Source organism: Alternaria triticimaculans, assembly GCF_023758025.1.
Source record: "Alternaria triticimaculans strain BMP 0046 chromosome Unknown scaffold_1, whole genome shotgun sequence".
Lineage (NCBI taxonomy): Eukaryota > Fungi > Ascomycota > Dothideomycetes > Pleosporales > Pleosporaceae > Alternaria > Alternaria triticimaculans.
Window position 1 is genome coordinate 1,920,938 of NW_026055958.1, and position 17,634 is coordinate 1,938,571.

The 17,634-nt window shown below is 52.3% G+C and overlaps 5 protein-coding genes across 5 annotated transcripts; 1 reads left to right on the forward strand and 4 right to left on the reverse strand.

Moving 5' to 3' along the window:
• Positions 1 to 134: 134 nt before the first annotated feature.
• Positions 135 to 850, forward strand: J4E78_000614 (uncharacterized protein; the record flags this gene model as incomplete). Its single annotated transcript, XM_049361276.1, has 3 exons — positions 135 to 311; positions 369 to 584; positions 632 to 850. 3 exons carry the CDS (start codon positions 135 to 137, stop codon positions 848 to 850), a joined length of 612 nt encoding a protein of 203 aa, XP_049226559.1.
• Positions 851 to 1,879: 1,029 nt separating this feature from the next.
• On the reverse strand, positions 1,880 to 6,245 carry J4E78_000615 (uncharacterized protein; the record flags this gene model as incomplete). The annotated part of the gene is made up of 8 exons (XM_049361277.1): positions 1,880 to 3,335; positions 3,393 to 3,528; positions 3,578 to 3,897; positions 4,350 to 4,818; positions 4,869 to 5,307; positions 5,354 to 5,611; positions 5,659 to 5,990; positions 6,092 to 6,245. 8 exons carry the CDS (start codon positions 6,243 to 6,245, stop codon positions 1,880 to 1,882), a joined length of 3,564 nt encoding a protein of 1,187 aa, XP_049226560.1.
• A 1,040-nt stretch (positions 6,246 to 7,285) lies between these two features.
• Positions 7,286 to 8,503, reverse strand: J4E78_000616 (uncharacterized protein; the record flags this gene model as incomplete). The annotated part of the gene is made up of 1 exon (XM_049361278.1): positions 7,286 to 8,503. The coding sequence occupies one exon, from the start codon at positions 8,501 to 8,503 to the stop codon at positions 7,286 to 7,288; it is 1,218 nt and encodes a 405-aa protein (XP_049226561.1).
• Positions 8,504 to 11,788: 3,285 nt separating this feature from the next.
• J4E78_000617 (uncharacterized protein) lies at positions 11,789 to 15,836 on the reverse strand (the record flags this gene model as incomplete). Its single annotated transcript, XM_049361279.1, has 4 exons — positions 11,789 to 14,563; positions 14,628 to 15,252; positions 15,312 to 15,675; positions 15,728 to 15,836. The coding sequence occupies 4 exons, from the start codon at positions 15,834 to 15,836 to the stop codon at positions 11,789 to 11,791; spliced, it is 3,873 nt and encodes a 1,290-aa protein (XP_049226562.1).
• A 510-nt stretch (positions 15,837 to 16,346) lies between these two features.
• On the reverse strand, positions 16,347 to 17,606 carry J4E78_000618 (uncharacterized protein; the record flags this gene model as incomplete). Its single annotated transcript, XM_049361280.1, has 5 exons — positions 16,347 to 16,374; positions 16,420 to 16,653; positions 16,721 to 17,014; positions 17,154 to 17,529; positions 17,579 to 17,606. The coding sequence occupies 5 exons, from the start codon at positions 17,604 to 17,606 to the stop codon at positions 16,347 to 16,349; spliced, it is 960 nt and encodes a 319-aa protein (XP_049226563.1).
• Between the last annotated feature and the right edge of the window lie 28 nt (positions 17,607 to 17,634).

Here is a 17,634-nt window from a genome sequence, read left to right on the forward strand (position 1 = left end):
ACCATACTCGCACCTCAACAGCAACAACAAGTCTGTGCTAGTCACACTCCCTTTTCCAGCTTCTATCGACCCTAGCCAGCATCGTTGAGATGTCTTCCCGTTCCCTACGCTCAGGGAAACCCTCTGACGGCGCGATGCGCTATTCGCCGTTTGAAGATGACCGCGGTCGAATGCACGAACCTCAGGATAACAGCCGGGACTACCACCCAGACAATGCAGCCTCGGACGATGAAGATGAAGGCCCAATCCCATCACTTTTATCTTCGAAGCCGAGGGTGATGGCACCGAGCGTGTCCATCCCACGACGTCGGGTAAGCAATCAAGAAGATGTTGTCTGTCACATAGAAATACTAACCTTTTATAATTAGGGAGGAAGCGTCGAAGTGAGAATGCCTGCTGGCATAGCAAAGAGTCCGAGAGGCCAAGCTCAACCAGCACTCTCGTCGAAAGCCCAAGGAAAGCAACGTGCTCCCGACCCGCCAAAGCCAAATCCAACCCGCGCAGTATCCGGCTCGGAATCAAATGAGCCTACGCAAGAAGAGGTTTCGGAAGAACAAGAATCTGGAACTCACAACGCCCATGATGTAGGTACCCAAACCTTACTCTTACAACTGCGCTGACAGGGCACTAGATCCAATATACGATTGATCCTCACGAGACTAGCCGCGGCACAGATTATCACATTAGTTTCTCGGCCAGAGGACTGCGTAAGGAAACCCGAAAAGTACCTTTCGAACAAATTACCAAACACATGAGGATCTGGAGCAGGTGGGTCAAAACTGACTCTGCTGATCGGCAGAGGGAGTACAAGAATAAGTTCGGCCGCTACCTGAAGGCCAAGCTGAAGTAGTATCATGGCCGTTCTTCGCCTCTTCTCAAGTTAGGTTAGTCTTCTCTTCTTCAAATCGCTTACTTTTCTCTTTACTCTTCAACATAGCTGACATCCCTAGAGCAGACACACAGCACTTCTCTTTGGACTGCCTGGTCTCACACGTTCGGTCTTTGAGCTTCTGTTTCTTTTCTTTCTCGAGCATTATTCCAAGCGTGGTTTTGAACTCTGGCCAAATGAACATGCGCATGGGCGCGTCTGTTCGAGCTTGGGGTCATGCGAGTGCCTTAACTGCTCTAGCACATGCACTTTTCTTTATCTTTTCTTGTGCTGACTGTGCTGCTTTCGACTTCACATACTCTTCACACTGATTCTACATGTACCTTCTTAGTGAGCACACTAGCTTTTGCATTCAGTTCTTCTGCTAGTAACACAGCTTCTATGGATAGCTAGCTTTGTACAAATACATAAAAGTGCTTACCTTTACCTTTTATACCTCTGCCGCCTAAGTGCGCTGCTCTTTAGAAAATCTATGTGCATGTTCTTCTACCTCTACATAATATTAGATGCTGTGCAGAGCAAGACCCTGCAGGCTCTGTCTATGCATAGACAGGGCTTTGTTAAGAAGTGTAGAGCAGGCGGGGCGAGGACGATAAACGATGCTGCACAGTCAGGCACCGTCACGTACTGTAGGCAACACTACAGTGACGGCCTCGTACTCTTGCAAGAATACGCCACAGAAAGATAGTGAATAAGGCAGAATCACGCCAAATCGGCGCGAATCCGCGCCAATTTAGGCCACATTTAGCTTTGAAAAAAAGATAGGATGTTGGCAGCTTGCAGTGAATAAGCAACCTGCAGGCAACCTGCAATGCGCAACCTGCGCTGAGATCGTGTCACCCCACTTCACTCAGACATTGCAACACAGGCAACTCTTAAACCGCGGAATATATGAATCGAGAGAGAAGGTGAACTGGGGAAATCACGAATTCTGATTCGACTACGGAGGGAGACTGTTCCTCGACACTGAATCAAGTTCATACATATCTATCATACACTTCCCTTGCCATCTCCACCGTCCATCCGCTCAAGTGCCTCTCTGACCTTTGCTACAGCTTCCCTCGCTGCCCTTCTCTCAGCTACACTTTCATCTTCAACGTACTCCTTGCCTCCATTCTTGATGATGAATCTGACTCTCTCCTCTGTACCCTTCAACGTGCGTCTACCCTCTTCTCTCAGGGTACCCTCCCATGATTCTCTGGCACCTTCCCATAGTTTCTGCATGCGGCGAAGAGAAAACGTAAGACCGAGTGCCGCGACGGCTGAAGCCTCGAAGACGGAGAAGGTGGACATGGAGGCGTAGAGCAGTGCTGAGGCAGCAGACGAGAGGGACGTTGTGCTGAAGGTTTGTAGGAGAAGTCGTTGAGCGAGTGCCTGCAGAGGTGGCACGGTGTCGTTGATGAGTTCTGTGCGAGCAGCTGCGATGTGTTGGGGCCATGGTATTGGTTTCCGGACGTTGGTGGATAGATCTATTCGCGGGTTCTCTGCTGTCGGCGCTGTGTCCTGCGTTGTCACTTCCGGGATATCGGCAACGGCGAGATGTTGGACGTCATCTGGGAAACCAGCTTGGTTCATGCGACCGGCGAGGTAGATGCTGTTCTTCTCCGCTGAGACGAGCCATCGCCGCTCGAGGATCTCCGAGCTTATCATCGTGACGTCGTCCACACGCCAGAGAAGCTTCCACCAAGCCAACTTGTGCCAGTTTCGAGCCGTGAAGGCTTCATCAAGCTCGTCACGGAGCTCCGCATGAGACTTCTCAGCCCAGGTCTCGAGATGACCGACGATGGAGGTTGTGACGTCTGATTGTGTCTGGACCGGAGCAAGCTGTTGCAATCGAGCAGCGTCTTGTTTGGTGATGCTCGCTTCTACATCGTCGGCTATAGAAGCTACAAGCGTCTTCATCGGGGGCTTGATAGCGTCTGTGGCCTGAAGGTCTTGGACTAACCACTCCGACAGCGTTGGCAAACCACTTTTGAACCACCCTCGCTCATAGATGATGGAATTTTGGATCGACTCGCGGAAGCTGTCGAGCGCTTTCGTGCCAACTTGGAGGTTGATGGGAGCGCTTGCGGCGTGGGTATCTGATTTGACTTCGTCCGACGGAGCGGGGAGGTCGACGGCCATCTTCACCATATCATCCATCTCGTCCAGACCATCCGCCGAGAATCTGCCAAATGCTATGGCGCTGTCCAGACCTTCTCCTAATACTAGAGTCTTGTGTACCGGGTATGGGACGGGCAATCCTCGTGCGGAAGTGGCCTGGAGCTTGGGAACCAGCAACGATTCGGTGGAGCTCTCTGTTACCATATGGGGTAGGGACTTTGCGACATTGACGTTGATGGTAGAGATGAGGACCTCTAGGTTGTGCGATTGAAGGGTTCGTGAGGGTATGGAGAGGACCTTGTAGAGGGGCGAAGGCGCATGTGCATCGGCATCGTCGCCGTATCTGCACAACAATCGTGTTAGCTGATGCGCTATCCAGTATGGCAGATCAAGCACATACTTTAGCAATACCGCTCTCTCGCTGTTGTCGCCTGATTTCACCAGTTCCTTCTCCCACTGCTCCTCAGCACTGAGTGGATCTGCGAGTAGTAGCCGTGCAAGCTGCTGCGCACTCAATTGGCTGTTCAAACCGAGAACTGTCCATCGTCAGCCCCTCGTCGTCAAATTCAACTGCGCGTTCCGTACCAGCGACTCTTGTCACAGCATCCTGCGCCGCCAGACCCCGCAATGCCAATTGCAATCTGCTTATATTGACGTAGGTCTCGGCGGCTCCACTAAGCGCTGACAGTGCATCGTACAACTCCTTGTTCCGAGGTGGGATGTGCGGGCGCAGATTTATCGCGGTCGGGGAGACATGCGTCGATGCGGAGCGCACGCGGAGGCTGGTGGTCGGGCGTGAAGTGAGGACATTGCGACAGCGACGCGCAAGCGGGAGTCGATCAGTCGGTCCTGTCTTGCGAAAGATCGTCAGTCGCGGCACTGAGGCCACCCATGGAGGCATCGGGCTTGAAGTTGAGCATTGCTGTTGAAATGTCCTTGTTGACGTAGGTCGGCAAAGCTAGCTTCGGCCCGGGCCCGTGCGCAGTCTCATACACCTTCACACTGAGCAGTGGCTATACACTAGTGTCATAGGAATTTGATTTTATGTGATTCAATGAGAGGTCGACGCCCTTAAACTTGAGCAGTCGACCGACAAATTACTACCGTGCTTCGTAAGGTGATGTCCTCTAGGTTACGCTGGCCCGAATACGCCTACGTGGTATACTGATGACATTTGGTGGCCCGCCAATACAGAAATCAAGAACCTAAACATCCTGCAATGTCATAGCTCGTCTATCGGCTTCGCTCTCGGATCGCGAGCGCTTGAATCGCGCCTAGCTTCTCCGGCTGCGTCCAGAGCCAGATGACCTATGCGAATTAGTTACTGCACGACAAGCTACGTAGGATCGATGCTTACATGCTAATGCGTCTTGCGACAGTCGCGAGACCTTGGTCGTTGTCGGCTTCCTTGGTGGCCTTCTCGAGAGCCTGCTCTCGGCTAACCTCCTGAGATTTTCGCACCTCTTCGTGGCTCGGCGGGAGCCTCTCGTTCTGCAAATCAACCTTGCGTGCGTCCTCGAAGCTGTGGATCGCCTGCTTGATTCCCTCCGCACCGAGCATGAGCGTACCCGCGGGAAGTCGACCACCCGATGCAGTCTTGAGCTCAGTGACACGCTCAGACTCCTCGCGCAGCACTTGGAACACACGAGAGAGGCGACCAATCGCCAGAATCTTGTTTTTGATCGCACGTCGCTTGAACTCGGTCGAATCTGGGTCGAGGCTGGAGAGGGGTGGCGATGATGGACCGGAAGCCAGAGAGCTGGGCGTCTCCTCTTCGAGCTCCTCCTTCGAACAGGTGTTTAGGATCGCAATGAGCATGTCAGTAACTACGACTTGTTAGTATGATATCGCAGTATGAACTGGCACTTCTGCTCACTCTTTTCGCCAACAAATGGCAATGACCATGTGAAGACGTCCATAAAGTTAGGCAGCCAGTACGGATGCGGTGTGCAGTTGAACTGTCGGATGTTCATGACGTTGTTCTCGTACTTCAGAACCGCAGCCTTGTTGTTGTATACGTCGAGGTAGTTCGGCGCGCTGAAGATTGTCATGACACTGGGGAAACCAGTCGTCCGTGTTTTCCTGTACATTCGGTATCCAGCATCTTGCGCCTCGTGTGCGCGGATGATTGACAGAAGGTTGTTCTTCTCGAGGAAAGCGCACGCAGCGGGGTACGAAAAGAAGTATGAGCATCCGCGGACGTGGTTGTGAACGAAGAAGTCGTTGGTCTTCTCCTGGCCGAATTCTTCGAGAGGATCAGCCCAGAGAATATCGCACATGAGGCCGTGGGTAGGTGGCTCGCGGAAACGGTCAATCTAATAAGGTTAGCGATGGCGTTGGATGAGGCATGGTTCCACGTACGCTCTTCAAGTCGTCCAGAGTGTGGAGCTCGGGACTCAATCCACCGTGTATACACAAGAACTGCTTGTTCATAACAGCCGCTAAGGGGAGTGCGCAGAACGAGTCCATGCAGGCCTCGTACACGGCCTCGGAGTACTTGTGCTTGCATTCGAGCTTGAATGTGAAGTAGTCGGTCAAATGGCGGCACTCGTGGTTTCCTCGTAGAAGCCAGAGGGTGTTGGGGTACCAGATCTTGAGCGACCAGAGGTACAAAACGCACTGCGAAGGTCAGCCAATGCATAGCGGCTGCTTTTCTGACTTCTTACCTCTATACTGAAATAGCCGCGATCGACGTAGTCTCCCAGGAAGAGGTAGCGCGTCTCTGCTGGGTCGCCACCGACTTCGAACAGCTTCATGAGATCGTAGTATTGCCCGTGAACATCACCGCACACGGTAATGGGTGCGTCCATCTCCAGCATGTTGGGTTCCGACTTGAGGATCTCTGTGCCCTTCTTTATGATCCATAGCGCCTGCTGTTCGGTCAAGCGACCTTCGCGGTAGAAGTGCTGCTTCAGAAATTGAATGTTGGGCTTTGTGCGATCTTGCGGGGAGAAGAATTGCTCGTCGGTGGGCGGGTGGAAGGCGGGTGCTTGTACGTCTGGCGAACACGGCACAGTTAGCTGACTGTGTGCCTCTAAAACGGCGCAAAGGCGAACAAGCTGGCGGATTGCCATGCCACGACGTATAGAATGAGCATACCTTTGCACACACGTTCCTGGGTGCTCACTTGGTTTCCATCCTCCATAGTATGCAGGGTGAAGTCAATCTCGGGGAGCGGCTTCTTCTCACGGACGGCGCGAATAGCATTGTCAATGTACTTGGACTGGTCGACGTCCTGCGGTTGGTTCTCCATGGTGGGCGGTCTGAACAGTAAGGCGTAGGGAGCGAGCACAAGAAGACGGTGGAGGTGAAGGCAGCGAAGTAGTGGGGCGAGCGCAATGACCGCCTAAGCTTGAGTGGCGGCGGCGTGCGAAACGAAGGCCTCGGCGCGGTTAGAATTCTGGGGCCTGACAGCACGAAATAATAGAAGTCGACTGGCCGTAGGGGGATTTGTCGTTTGGCTCGTCGCGTGCTCGGGTGTGCGCTGGCGACAGGAGCTTAGGGCTGAAAGTGGGAATCAGAGGGGAAGTTGGTCCCCTTGGCTGTTCCCTGAGAGGCTGCCCAATCAGGAGCCGGCCATCCCATGAACGTCATAAACCGGTGAATAGCCTCGTGGTTTTGCTTGGCTACGCTACGTTTGTAGTTATCGCCAGAGTTGTATAGAGTCATGGAAATATCATAATTAAGAAGTGCAGACAATGCGCAATTGCATGGCTTACCCATGCTGTCTTCAGTGGTAGATTGACGACAACCTGGGGAAAAACTAAACAGGTCTGCGGTACATCAATATGAACAAATGTAAAGTAGCTGACCTAACGTCGATGTAGGCTCTAGAACCATTCAGGTTCTTTCTCGTATGAGGTAGTTTTACAATTAGAAGGAACGGAAAGTGGGAGCAAGGAAGCAAGCGTCACGACATTCATACATGTGAGCAAGATAGTATAGAACAAGCAAGTGTTTTGTATGATTTTGTACAGTAGGTACATGGTATGTTGCGCTCGTAGACACGAGGCTGATCACAGCGATTCTCTCCAAGGGGATAACAGGGCATGCCGGCTCAATCTAGAGCCGATCATGAATGAATGTAACAACAGTAAAGCGCAAAAACAGTCACGAGCCAGAACCAAATGGCATCCGCGCATCATGAAGAGGTATATGAACAAGAGACCCAAAACCCAACCCATCCTGTATGACGACCCAATCCGAGGGTGTCCCGATCCGTTTCCCAAACTCCGTGTATTGCATTTCGTAGCCGACGGCTGTTGAGGATGTGTAAAAGCGTATGCAACTCTCTTAGATAAGGAGAGATGAGCCGTGGCGACGGTGGAGATGGGCGCGAGGGAACTTGAGAGATCGCTTGGTGGAAGCAACGACAGCACCACCAGAGCAAGACATGCCGTTGGCAAGCGGCTGGGCAACAGCACATCCGCGGTTGCAAAGACCGAACATGTTGGCACCGATGCATACAACAGCGCCATCGTTGTCACAGGGGGTGCAGTCACTGCCGCTGGAGGGTGCGCTGGGAGTGCTGTTGTCGGGCACCTGAGAAGGCGCGCTGTAGGCTGGCTGTTCGGGTGCACTGCTAGGCTGCTCGGCAACATAAGTAGAAGTAGGTGCAGCAGGAGCAGTGGGCTCGGCAGGAGTAGGCTCGGCAGCGGGAGCGGAAGAAGCACCAGGGGCAAAGACACCACCGCCGTTGGATGGAAGAGCAGCGTAACCAGAAGTAGCAGCAGGGGTCTCGCTTGATGCGGGCTGCGAAGCCTCGGGCTGAGTTGGCGTTCCCATCTGTCCGTTACCAGCACCCATCTTGGTCATAGTCGAGCATCCGGAGCCGCTGACGGAGTCGCCGAGAGTAGCACCAGTTCCCTCAATGACGTTCTGGCCAGGATCGGGGTAGTTGAAGTCCTGACCTTCCGAGGTTGTGCACTCGGTAGCAGGGAGGTTGGCAACGAACATATCAGGAAGAGACGACAGGGCTTGGGCCGCACTGCCGGTCGAGGCTTTGGCTGATGCGCCACCACCAACTTGAAGAGGAGCGCAGTTCATGTAGAACTCGCGGTTGCCGACCTTGTTCAACCAGGTCCAGGCGAAGGTGTACTTGCCTTCAGGAATGTTGTCAGGCATGGTGACGGGAAAAGTGGCTGCGCCGTGGCCGTTGGGGTCTTCCTTAAGGTTGCCAGTGACATTCGAAGGGCAGCCGCCGATAGCGCTTGTAATGACCTTCCACTGACTGGCCTCGGTTGGCTCCATATCAGTTGTAATGGAAAATTGGCATGAACCTCCTCCATGGACAGCGGAGCCCTTGAAGGAGACATCCTTGGTCTCACCAGCATTCCACTGGTTCATCTCGGTGACATCGTAAACGCCGGCACGTTGCTTGCAGGGAAAGTCTCCGGGCTCGAGGGGAGAGCTGGTGAGGGTGTCTTTGCCGTAGGGTACCGGGTACTCGATGGTCATATGTGCGGAGGCACTGGCGGCAAGAGCCACAAGAAGGGTGGTCGAGAAGAACATGTTGATGTTTGAAAGAGTGATATGAGAAGTAGATATTCTCGATTGGATATCGCTAGACCTGCTGAGCGATGAAATGAATGTGATGGCTGTGGTGGTTTGAAGGCCGAAGAGCAAGTAGTACTTGATATAGGCGGGAGAAGTGTTGTTGAGTCTAGCTCTTCGTTGACGCACAGCAATGGTAAAGAATGTGATCTGCCACAGGCAAGATGTGCAAAAGCAAAAGAAACAGAGAGGAGTTTGGTACTGCTGTGAATAGCCTGAGATGAGAAGGAAAAGCAGACGAAACACAGATCAGTTATATACGGAGGCTCATGTCTACCCACATGGCTAGCCTGTGGCGGTCGGGACGGGCTCGTACAGCAGTGCAAGGACTCAGGAGCCTATGCCCGGCGGATCATCGTGAAGAAGCATAGGCTATTCGACGGAGCAAGGCTTCTCTTGCAACGGTTGACGGGCTTCTTTCGGCTGGCGTCCCCCTCCCGGCTTAGCGGCAGGGGGACGAGCGCAGGATAAGTGGTGTAACATCAAAGTCCTGAGCTCTCGGCAGGCACGATACCGATACCATTGGCCATGTGGTCATGACAAGAGCATTGTCCTTGAAACAAAAAAGCGGAGAGCGACTCAGAGGGGAAGGCATTGGTGCGAGGCTATGGCCAGGGGGCCAACGTCAGGTTTGAAGTTTGTGCCGACGGTCTGTGTACTATGCAGGGGAATGCCGAATCCTAGCCTATCGATAACTCCATAGTGGGAAGAGCTAGCCATGGTGTGGAGTGGCGATCGCCTGCTAAAGCTGAAACGATCAGCATCCTTCGCGAAAGCCGCTGCGGAGCCTCCCATTGGCAGACGTGCTCATCTCGACGCACACCGGGCGTGCGCCATGGCTTGTCCAACAACAAACCAGGGTTGTACAATCGCGACTTTTTGCAGGTAACGCAGAGGTTACTTACCGCCGTGTTTGCGACACGGGCGCCAGACTGAAGTTCTGGAGTCTTAACAGCAGCGGACCGGCCAGAATGACAAAGAGGTCTTTGATTGCAGGCCTTGTGGGCGACCGGCCGCGTCGATGTCATCGAACTTCATGCGTCGCACCCTGGGTATCCCTCATGCGCAAGGTCTTTTACTGGGCCTCCACCTTTTAGCCGTCACTTCTGTTACTCTCGACAGTATTAGACCCTGATTATTAACAGCCCTCGGTCTATGCATGGTTCCTGGCGGCGAACGCTGCTAATCTGGGAGATCGACCCAATGCAACTGTCGTGGCCTCGTGTTCAGCTGGCTGCGCCACAACGTGGGCGAGTTGCTCTCGGAGTCGGAGCGTCGGTGTCGACGAAGGTCGCAGGTAGGGCGGATCCGGGCATAAGGTGAGTGTGGCTGCGGCGTCTGGTCTCGTGCAGGTGACGACACGGCGGTACCTAGCGACCCGTAGGCCTCGCTACCAGCCTGTCGTCGACATCAGCTCGTGATGGGAAAGCGTCGTTGCCTTCAGGCCTTCCCCGCTCCAACGACTGATTGGCTGTCTACCAACCGCAGCTTGTTTCATCGAATCACTTACCCGCACACGATAGAAGGGCGGCGAGGAGCCAACACCGCTGGGCCTCCCTTTCCTCCTGAAAGCTGATCAGTGGGGATCGAAAAAGGCTAGCGAGGCCTTGTTTCGGATGCGCCGTCGACTCTTAACATTGGGCCGTCTACCACCAGCTGCAAGTTAGTGACGCCAACAGCGCGAGACCAAACAATAGCGACCCCCGTTTGTGATTACGTCTACTTGATTTGTTGTTGCTGCTGCCCAACGACAGTGAAACAGCGCGGTTGGTGCAGGGAATCGAAGACCATTCGAATCTGTCAAGTAGAGGCAACACTCGTGGGTGAGACATGCAGACGCGCACGACGACAGTCATTACTTCCATCTTGATGTTCCGACTTGGGAGGGGGAACATTTCAGGCAAGCAGCAAGAGCGACTGGGCCTCACCAATGCCCACGAGCATGTGACATATGAGCCACTACCCTCTACACGAAACACCCACCAAAACATTTTCAACTTCCGTTCTTGTCTTTTCCCACAGCAACCCGCCTCTTGGTGGGCCCCGACTACGTATTCTGTGCACATAGATTTTCGGCAAACACAGCAGCCCGGTACTCAGGTTGGCTTCCCCGAACGCACGAACATCACTACGCGTCACCATCACTTCTACACCCAATCGAGCTCAAATCTCCGTTTGACGGCTCATGCTCCCTGAGAAAGATATACAGATCATTAACAGAGTGATCAGACTGTGGGGTGCCGCACATGCCAAGTCGATGGCTGGTCGTCATTTCCTGACTTGGCCACTAATATAGTAGCAGAATGACATTGTGTGAGAGCGCTTCTACTCAACGATATTCACGTGTGCTCCATTGACTGACTATAGCTGCAAGCAACTCAGTGTAGCATTGTCTAGGTCGCGCCCAGAGGCTTCTCTGGCTCGCTCACTAGAGCTGATACTGAGCCCGCATCCTAACCTCGTCTGAACAGAGTAATTTCAAAAGCACGGTGCACACATCTGGCAATAGCCTAGAGGCGGCCTGTACAACACCCGCACGCGGTGGACTAGGTTTGTAGCGTCGAACGGCAAGTAAACAGCTGCGGCACGCATTCTGTCGTTTCGTCAATACGGCAGCGAACTATCAATCTCGTGCAGATATAACGGATGGTAGCGGAGCAGGATCTACACATTCATCATCCACGAGGTAATTCTGGCTGAAGATCTCGCCTACAGCTTCTATACTCCGCTTACGGAGTTCCTTCGATCTGCTACGTTCTTTCCGTCCTTTGGTTGCTTTTCCAACATTGTAATCATAGAGTTTGCGGTTCGGACATGGCGAGCTACCGCTCTTGCCGAAATTTGGGACACTAGTTATAATTACTATAGGTCCAATCATAGGGCCCCAGTTCAATGCCCTCGGCACCAACGGGAAAGTGTACGTCGAGTAGTTTCTTCAAAGATTGTGGAAGAGGAACCGGTCCTGTTGTCAAGCTAGAGCTTGATCAGGCCGACTTGTACATGACCGTTGTAGCCGGATAGACACAAGGTCCTAGCTTGTGATACCTCAACACCTAGGTTTGGTCCGCGCAGGCGGTTACGTGATATTGGTGCCTCAGCAGCCTCAATGCTCATTCTACTACTGACCATCCACATCACTGAAATACGCTCTTAGCTCGATGCAACAGCATTATAGTATCGGACGCGTCGAAATATGGTGCGTTGATGTAATTTCTACTGTTTGTCCCAGAGATTGCTTATTCGTTAGGATCCTCCCAACGAGCCCTTCCGGAAGGAATGGACCTTCCGTTCCAGCCAGGTAGTTTTCGACCTGACTCGCACAAACGGTACTTTGTCAATCCCGATGTGCACTCTTCCATCTCCCCCGATGTAACTACCATATCCATAGCGTGACCCCAGCCTATCGAGATGACGAGCACGTACCTTTCTATTCAAATGTGAAGTCTCTTTCATGTCTTGCACCGCCGCACTGGCGGCAAACAAGCTGATAATTGACGCGATGGACGTAGGCATCCGCGCAAGATACTGTCCAGGTCGGCGCAGATACACCATGACTGCAACAATGATGTAGATGCCAAGAATAGCCTCGGAAATGATGAACATAGGAGTGGACACGAAGAGCCTTTGCTCCTTGACCACTGTCCAACCTTGGACTTGCGCTTCGTTCGCCTTGCTGCGTGGCACCAGTAACTTCTCCTTATTGGTTCCAAGCCAAATTGCAAAAAGTCGTGAGAAGGCCTTGCCAAGAGGAACTTGGATATCTTCTAGTGTAGGAACCGGTTGGTTCGGATCGCTGAGGCGTGTGCTGTTTGATTCGCGCCGAGCGAAGTAGTTCATCGGATCTTCCGCGTTGCTGTCGTTGTGCCAACCACTTTCGGAGTATTTGAATATGTACCGGTTCGCTTGTCCAATCACGTCGACGGCGCCGTTCGTGAATGCTTTTTCCGAGGCATTGCCCTCGATGTTCAGATCCGCAACTTTTTCTTGCAGTCGCCCAGTTGCATCGACTTGCACTGTGGCTCTTCCTGTAATAATCTTTGGCTTGCAACGAACAAACACCGAGTTGCTTTTGTCCAGATCTCTTTCCGCAAAATCGCCACAGGATCCATCAGGTGCTCTGATCCATCCCATGATGATCGTTGTCATGCAAGCATCCCTCTCTCCTTGAGTAGCGTTTGCATCCGCGTCGGCAACGAACACTAACTCTGTGGCACTTGGACCACGTTGACAAGTACCGTTGATTTCTGGTCGTGGCCCTGGCCTACTCGGGCCCCACAGAATTGTTGGTGCTACCCTGACCGGACATACTGTTTCTTCAGAGTCCGCAGGATCTGTGATGTTGAAGACAGCCTGAATGTTTGAACCATCGCTGACTAGCCTGGCGCGATAGTGTACGCCGAAGTCAAGAGTCTCGCAGTTGAGCTCGGCACCAAAACCCGAGGTTTCAGCCCGGTAGTCGCGCCCGTCCGTCGCATTCACATCTGCCGCACTGAAATAAGGTAGGTAAAGCATTTTCTCGTCGGTCCATGCAGGGAGAGGAGTTCCTCGCGTAAAGTTGGATTCAGCAATAAGGAACTGATCCTGAGTGCTGCCGCCACGGTATGCGCCTGAAGCTTCGAGAGAGCCGAACTCATCGCCACTTTTGGGCCCGATGCTTCCGTTCACCGAGACGAACTTCAACTCGAATGGAGAACTAAAACCCGCAGGGTACCGTATGCTGACCGAGTCCTGGTTGAAGATGCCTGCGAATGCAACAGCTAAAAGATTGGCAAGTAAAACCATGGAACAGACTGCCGCTAGAACAAAATGCTTCGACCTCAGCGCCTTGAAAATTACAAGTTGCGGAGGCAATGAGCTGTAGTTGAGATCAATAGACCTTTTGGCAGGTGCATCGCAGTCCTGAAGCTCCTCTATAGGTTGCAACATGCACAGTAGGCGATTGATTAGAATCCACATTGGTTCTATAAGCGTAGCAAATGCCGTTGGGATGTAGTTCTCTAGGAGGTTCTGGACAAGCTTGTCCTTTGAAGGCAGAGGAAGACCGTTCAGCTTTGCCTTGGCGAAGATTACCGCAAGAGCAATAGCAAGTCCAGTGAATAGTCCTACGAAGGGGATAGAAGTCCAAAGACTGAACTCGACGGGTCGGACAGGCTTTGCGATATTTCGAGGGGTGTTCCGCCGTTGGGCGGTAGTGACTGGTTGCTGAGCTATCAGGACGGAATCTGTGATAGGACCAACTTCGATAATAGTATGTTGTTGACCATCATCATCAAGCCGGTATCTCTTATTTCCGAGCTGTTCTTGAACCTCTTCTGTAGTGCAGCAGTCAAGATCCTCAAAATCTGCAAGCAGCGCCTCATTGTCGGCGACAAGACTCATTATGCTCGCGATTGTGCTCGGATTGGAGTGAAGATTCCTGGCCCTCGTCATCGATAGGTATAGTAGTACCAGCGTTGCAATTGAAACGGCGCCCAGAAGGCCTTCGGCGATGTAGGTGAAGACAGGCTCAACAATGACTGCTTGTGTTGAGTACTGCTTGTGACCCATGATGGCTTCGGAGGTCTTGAAATCGTTGCCGAGTACGTCTACCATTGCGCGAGAGAAGAGCAGCCTGTATGCATCCGCATAAGACTTACTCAGAACTCGCCAGTCAAGGTAATCCTCAAGCGGACGATCGCTGACTGCAAGGGACAATCCGACCATAGGCTGAACAAAGCCGCCGCCTGTGGGACCAGTCACTACACTAAGATTGGTTGCCGCAACGCGCTCCAGGTAACTTGGTAGTGAGTTCAGCGGTAGATTGTCACCTCGGACTTCGTATCCAGAACCCCCATTCATTTGTATTTCTAGATATGTTGCGTTGAAGAAATTTGCCGGAAGTGGTTCTTTGTCGCCTAGTGGTGTGACGGTAATCGGTGCTTTGCTGGTCATATCAACCGTCGCGTTCACGCGCTGTTGATAGAAAGTTGGCTCGCAGAAAATGGCTGTAACGTTGTTCGGTGGGTCTGTCTCTTTTTGCTGGATGTCGGTGTTAGCGAGGATGTCCAGCGGCATGAGACTGCTCTGTGTTGTAAAAACGTACCTTTGTTTGACTGAACGCGGCATAAAAAGTCGAGTTGCGTTCTGGTGGGCAATAACCATCCAAGGAGTAGTCTGCAAACCCGCCGTCGTAGTACCCGATGTACATAGCCATATAGTCCTTCAATTCAAGAAGGGGGGCGTGTATTTTCTTGTTCTTGATATAACCTTTGGTTACATTTCCTGAGAGTCCTGTTGTCACATTGCAACCGCCATTGCTCCTGTAGAGAACAGAATCGGGGATCGTGTATGGAGCGTCTCGAATAGGCTGTGATACCTCGCAATAAAGATCGACGCTGTACATGGTGGTGATCGCGGTCCAGGTACCCTGAATTGCGAGTTCGTCCTGCACTATCGATATCGAAGGTCTAAAAGGTGCAAGAGTAAAATTTCGTGCCATATACGGTGGTAAAGTCTCGTTCAGGGTAGCGATTCCATAGGTGGATTGTGAGTAACGGAGCGTTAAGTTGGTTGTTTGCTGATCAGCCGGCATGGAGGAAGTTGAAACCGCAAATGGTGCCTCGGATGAGCGCAAAATTGTTTCCACAGAAAAGATACCTGCTTGTACAGGGACTAAGCCCCATGTTACTAGAAGGATAGCGAAAGAGGCCCAGAACACAGGCCAATGTCTATCAAAGTTAGCTGCGCACAGAATCTAACCCGGTCAGGTTTCAGTGATCCTGCTTACCCATCTTTGGCTGCTTTGAATGGGACGAGCGGCAAGAAGTCGAATGGGTATTGTAACAGTAACGAGTCCTTCCCTAATGCTCCGGTATCTTTACTCAGTTGATAGTAAGGCTCCATTCGTTTTGTCTCCAGGTCTATCCACGCCCAGTAGGTACTGAAAATGACAGCAACGACTGTGGGAAAGTACAAGTACATGAAGGCATGACCCAAAGGAAGGTCATTGATCCGAGGCGCGAATATGACACCACCATTCTGTTGGCTTTGGTGAAGGAAAAACTGTAGTATCGCGATTAGAGACCAGCATATCGCCGTAGTCAAAATCAGAACTGGTGCGCGCAGCGCTAGTGGTTTCCAAGTTTTGGTAGCTAGCACATGTCAACAATTGATGTACTACGAAGTGATAATGTTGTAACATACTTTGATGCTCTGCATCACGCGCAAAGATCGAGACGATAGTGTTTGATTTCTTAGGACCAACAGTATCCGGGAAGCTTGATCGCGCCACAGGCGCTAGGCTGGCATCCATCGCGAAGAAAAGAATACGCGACGAGCAAACGGAAAAGAAGCGCGACGCGAGAAATGCAAAGCAACGGAAGTAGATTTAGGCATTCTACACGCTGAGAGGATAGATACTTAACAGCATTATCGTGGAGCATAAGCGCCCCCAAAACTCAAGGCGCGAGACTGCGCCGCAAAGATGGCTACCATCCAATCATTTAGCGACCGCAGGCCCGATTAGGGCAAGAACCACAACCTCGGAACGCGACGATTGCGGGCCGGCGCTGGAACATCCAATGCGATATCCGAGATGTGCGGTAAGTGGATTCAGACTTTCCTGTAAAAGTGAAAACGCAGGTACGGATAGCTATACTTGGGACACGTCGCGGAGATCTACCGGTGTCGCGATCTTGGCTTCGCGACTAGCAATATTGAGACACCTGACCATTATGCAGCAGGAGCACAGGGTCATCACGTTCTGGAGGCTTTTCTGATGATCTACCGATAGGCGTTTGTGTGTTGTCAACCAGGATAATCCTCAGCGGAAAGCCCCAACTTCTCGCCTCCTGCAAAATTGTGAGCGGTGAAAAGCGACCGCAAGTAGTACTTACCACCATGTGCGGAAGTTAACAGTCGATACATCGATACCCAGGTCCCGTATCGCGCTAGTGTCCAGATGGCAGTCGTAAGGCCTGATGGTGCCATCCTTTGGTTCTTCGTCAGGTTTGAAAGGGTCCATATTGTCGAGGGGCAACCCCATGATATCGGAGAATGTTTGGCAGATCTGCCATTTAGTCATGCGGTCTTCCGAACTGAAATGAAGAACTTTGGGTAGCTCGCGCTTCCTATAACAGGCCGTCAGCACCGTATGAGAGAAGCATCTCATCGATCAGAGACGCGGATTTGGCTTACGCGTTCGCGGGATCAAGATACAGCTTCGCTATGTCGCGGCATACTCGGCCAACGTCTTGAGTGTTGGTAGGGTATCGAAGCGCATAGTCGTCGACTTGGATTTTGGGTTGACCATGCTCTATCTGTTGGGCGTTCCACAATTGCGACATGAGGACATTGACTGCACTGTCTTTGGGCTCATCGCAGGATCCGTAGAGGACCGGTACCCGAAGAGCGACGACTTTGTTCTTTGCGCCAGTCTTAGCAGCAACCTCGAGAACAGCCTGTTCGCCTTCTAGCTTGGTTTGGCCATACCTGATGGAGGTTGTCAGCCGTGATTAGGCACCCCACCCAGCATTATCGTGAGATGGCATTGTTTCTGGAGCAGGCTCGGGAGACATGAACGAACGACCCAAGATCCGCTACGACTATGGTGTAATAAACCAGGACTTACGTATTAGGTGGGCTCGGCGTCGAATCTGTCCTGTAGGGAGCTTCTCCAGGTCTTCCTGCAAAGACGTAGTCTGTTGAGATGTATATGAGGAAGATTCCCCGAGAGATGGTGGCTTCAGTCAGTGCTCGACTCGCGTCTACGTTCAACTTCCTGGCTGCTTCTGGGTCTTTGGTGCAGGAGTCAGGGAAGCGGTTGGCAGCACAGTGGACGACAACTTTCGGGTTGACTTCATCAAGCACCCTGGAGATCTCATTCTGATCCAAAATGTCCAGCTTCACCACACCTGGAGCAGTGATGCGATGCAGACCAGTGCCGATAGACTTCCAGCCATCTACCAAGAACTCTCGCTGCACTTGACGGCCGAGCAGACCACTAGCTTCGCTCTGCGGTCAGCTAGCAGTAACACATTCGTGGAGGCTATTTACCACCGGTGATCAATGCTGTCTGTGCCATACTGATACCACGCGCAATCAATGAGTTC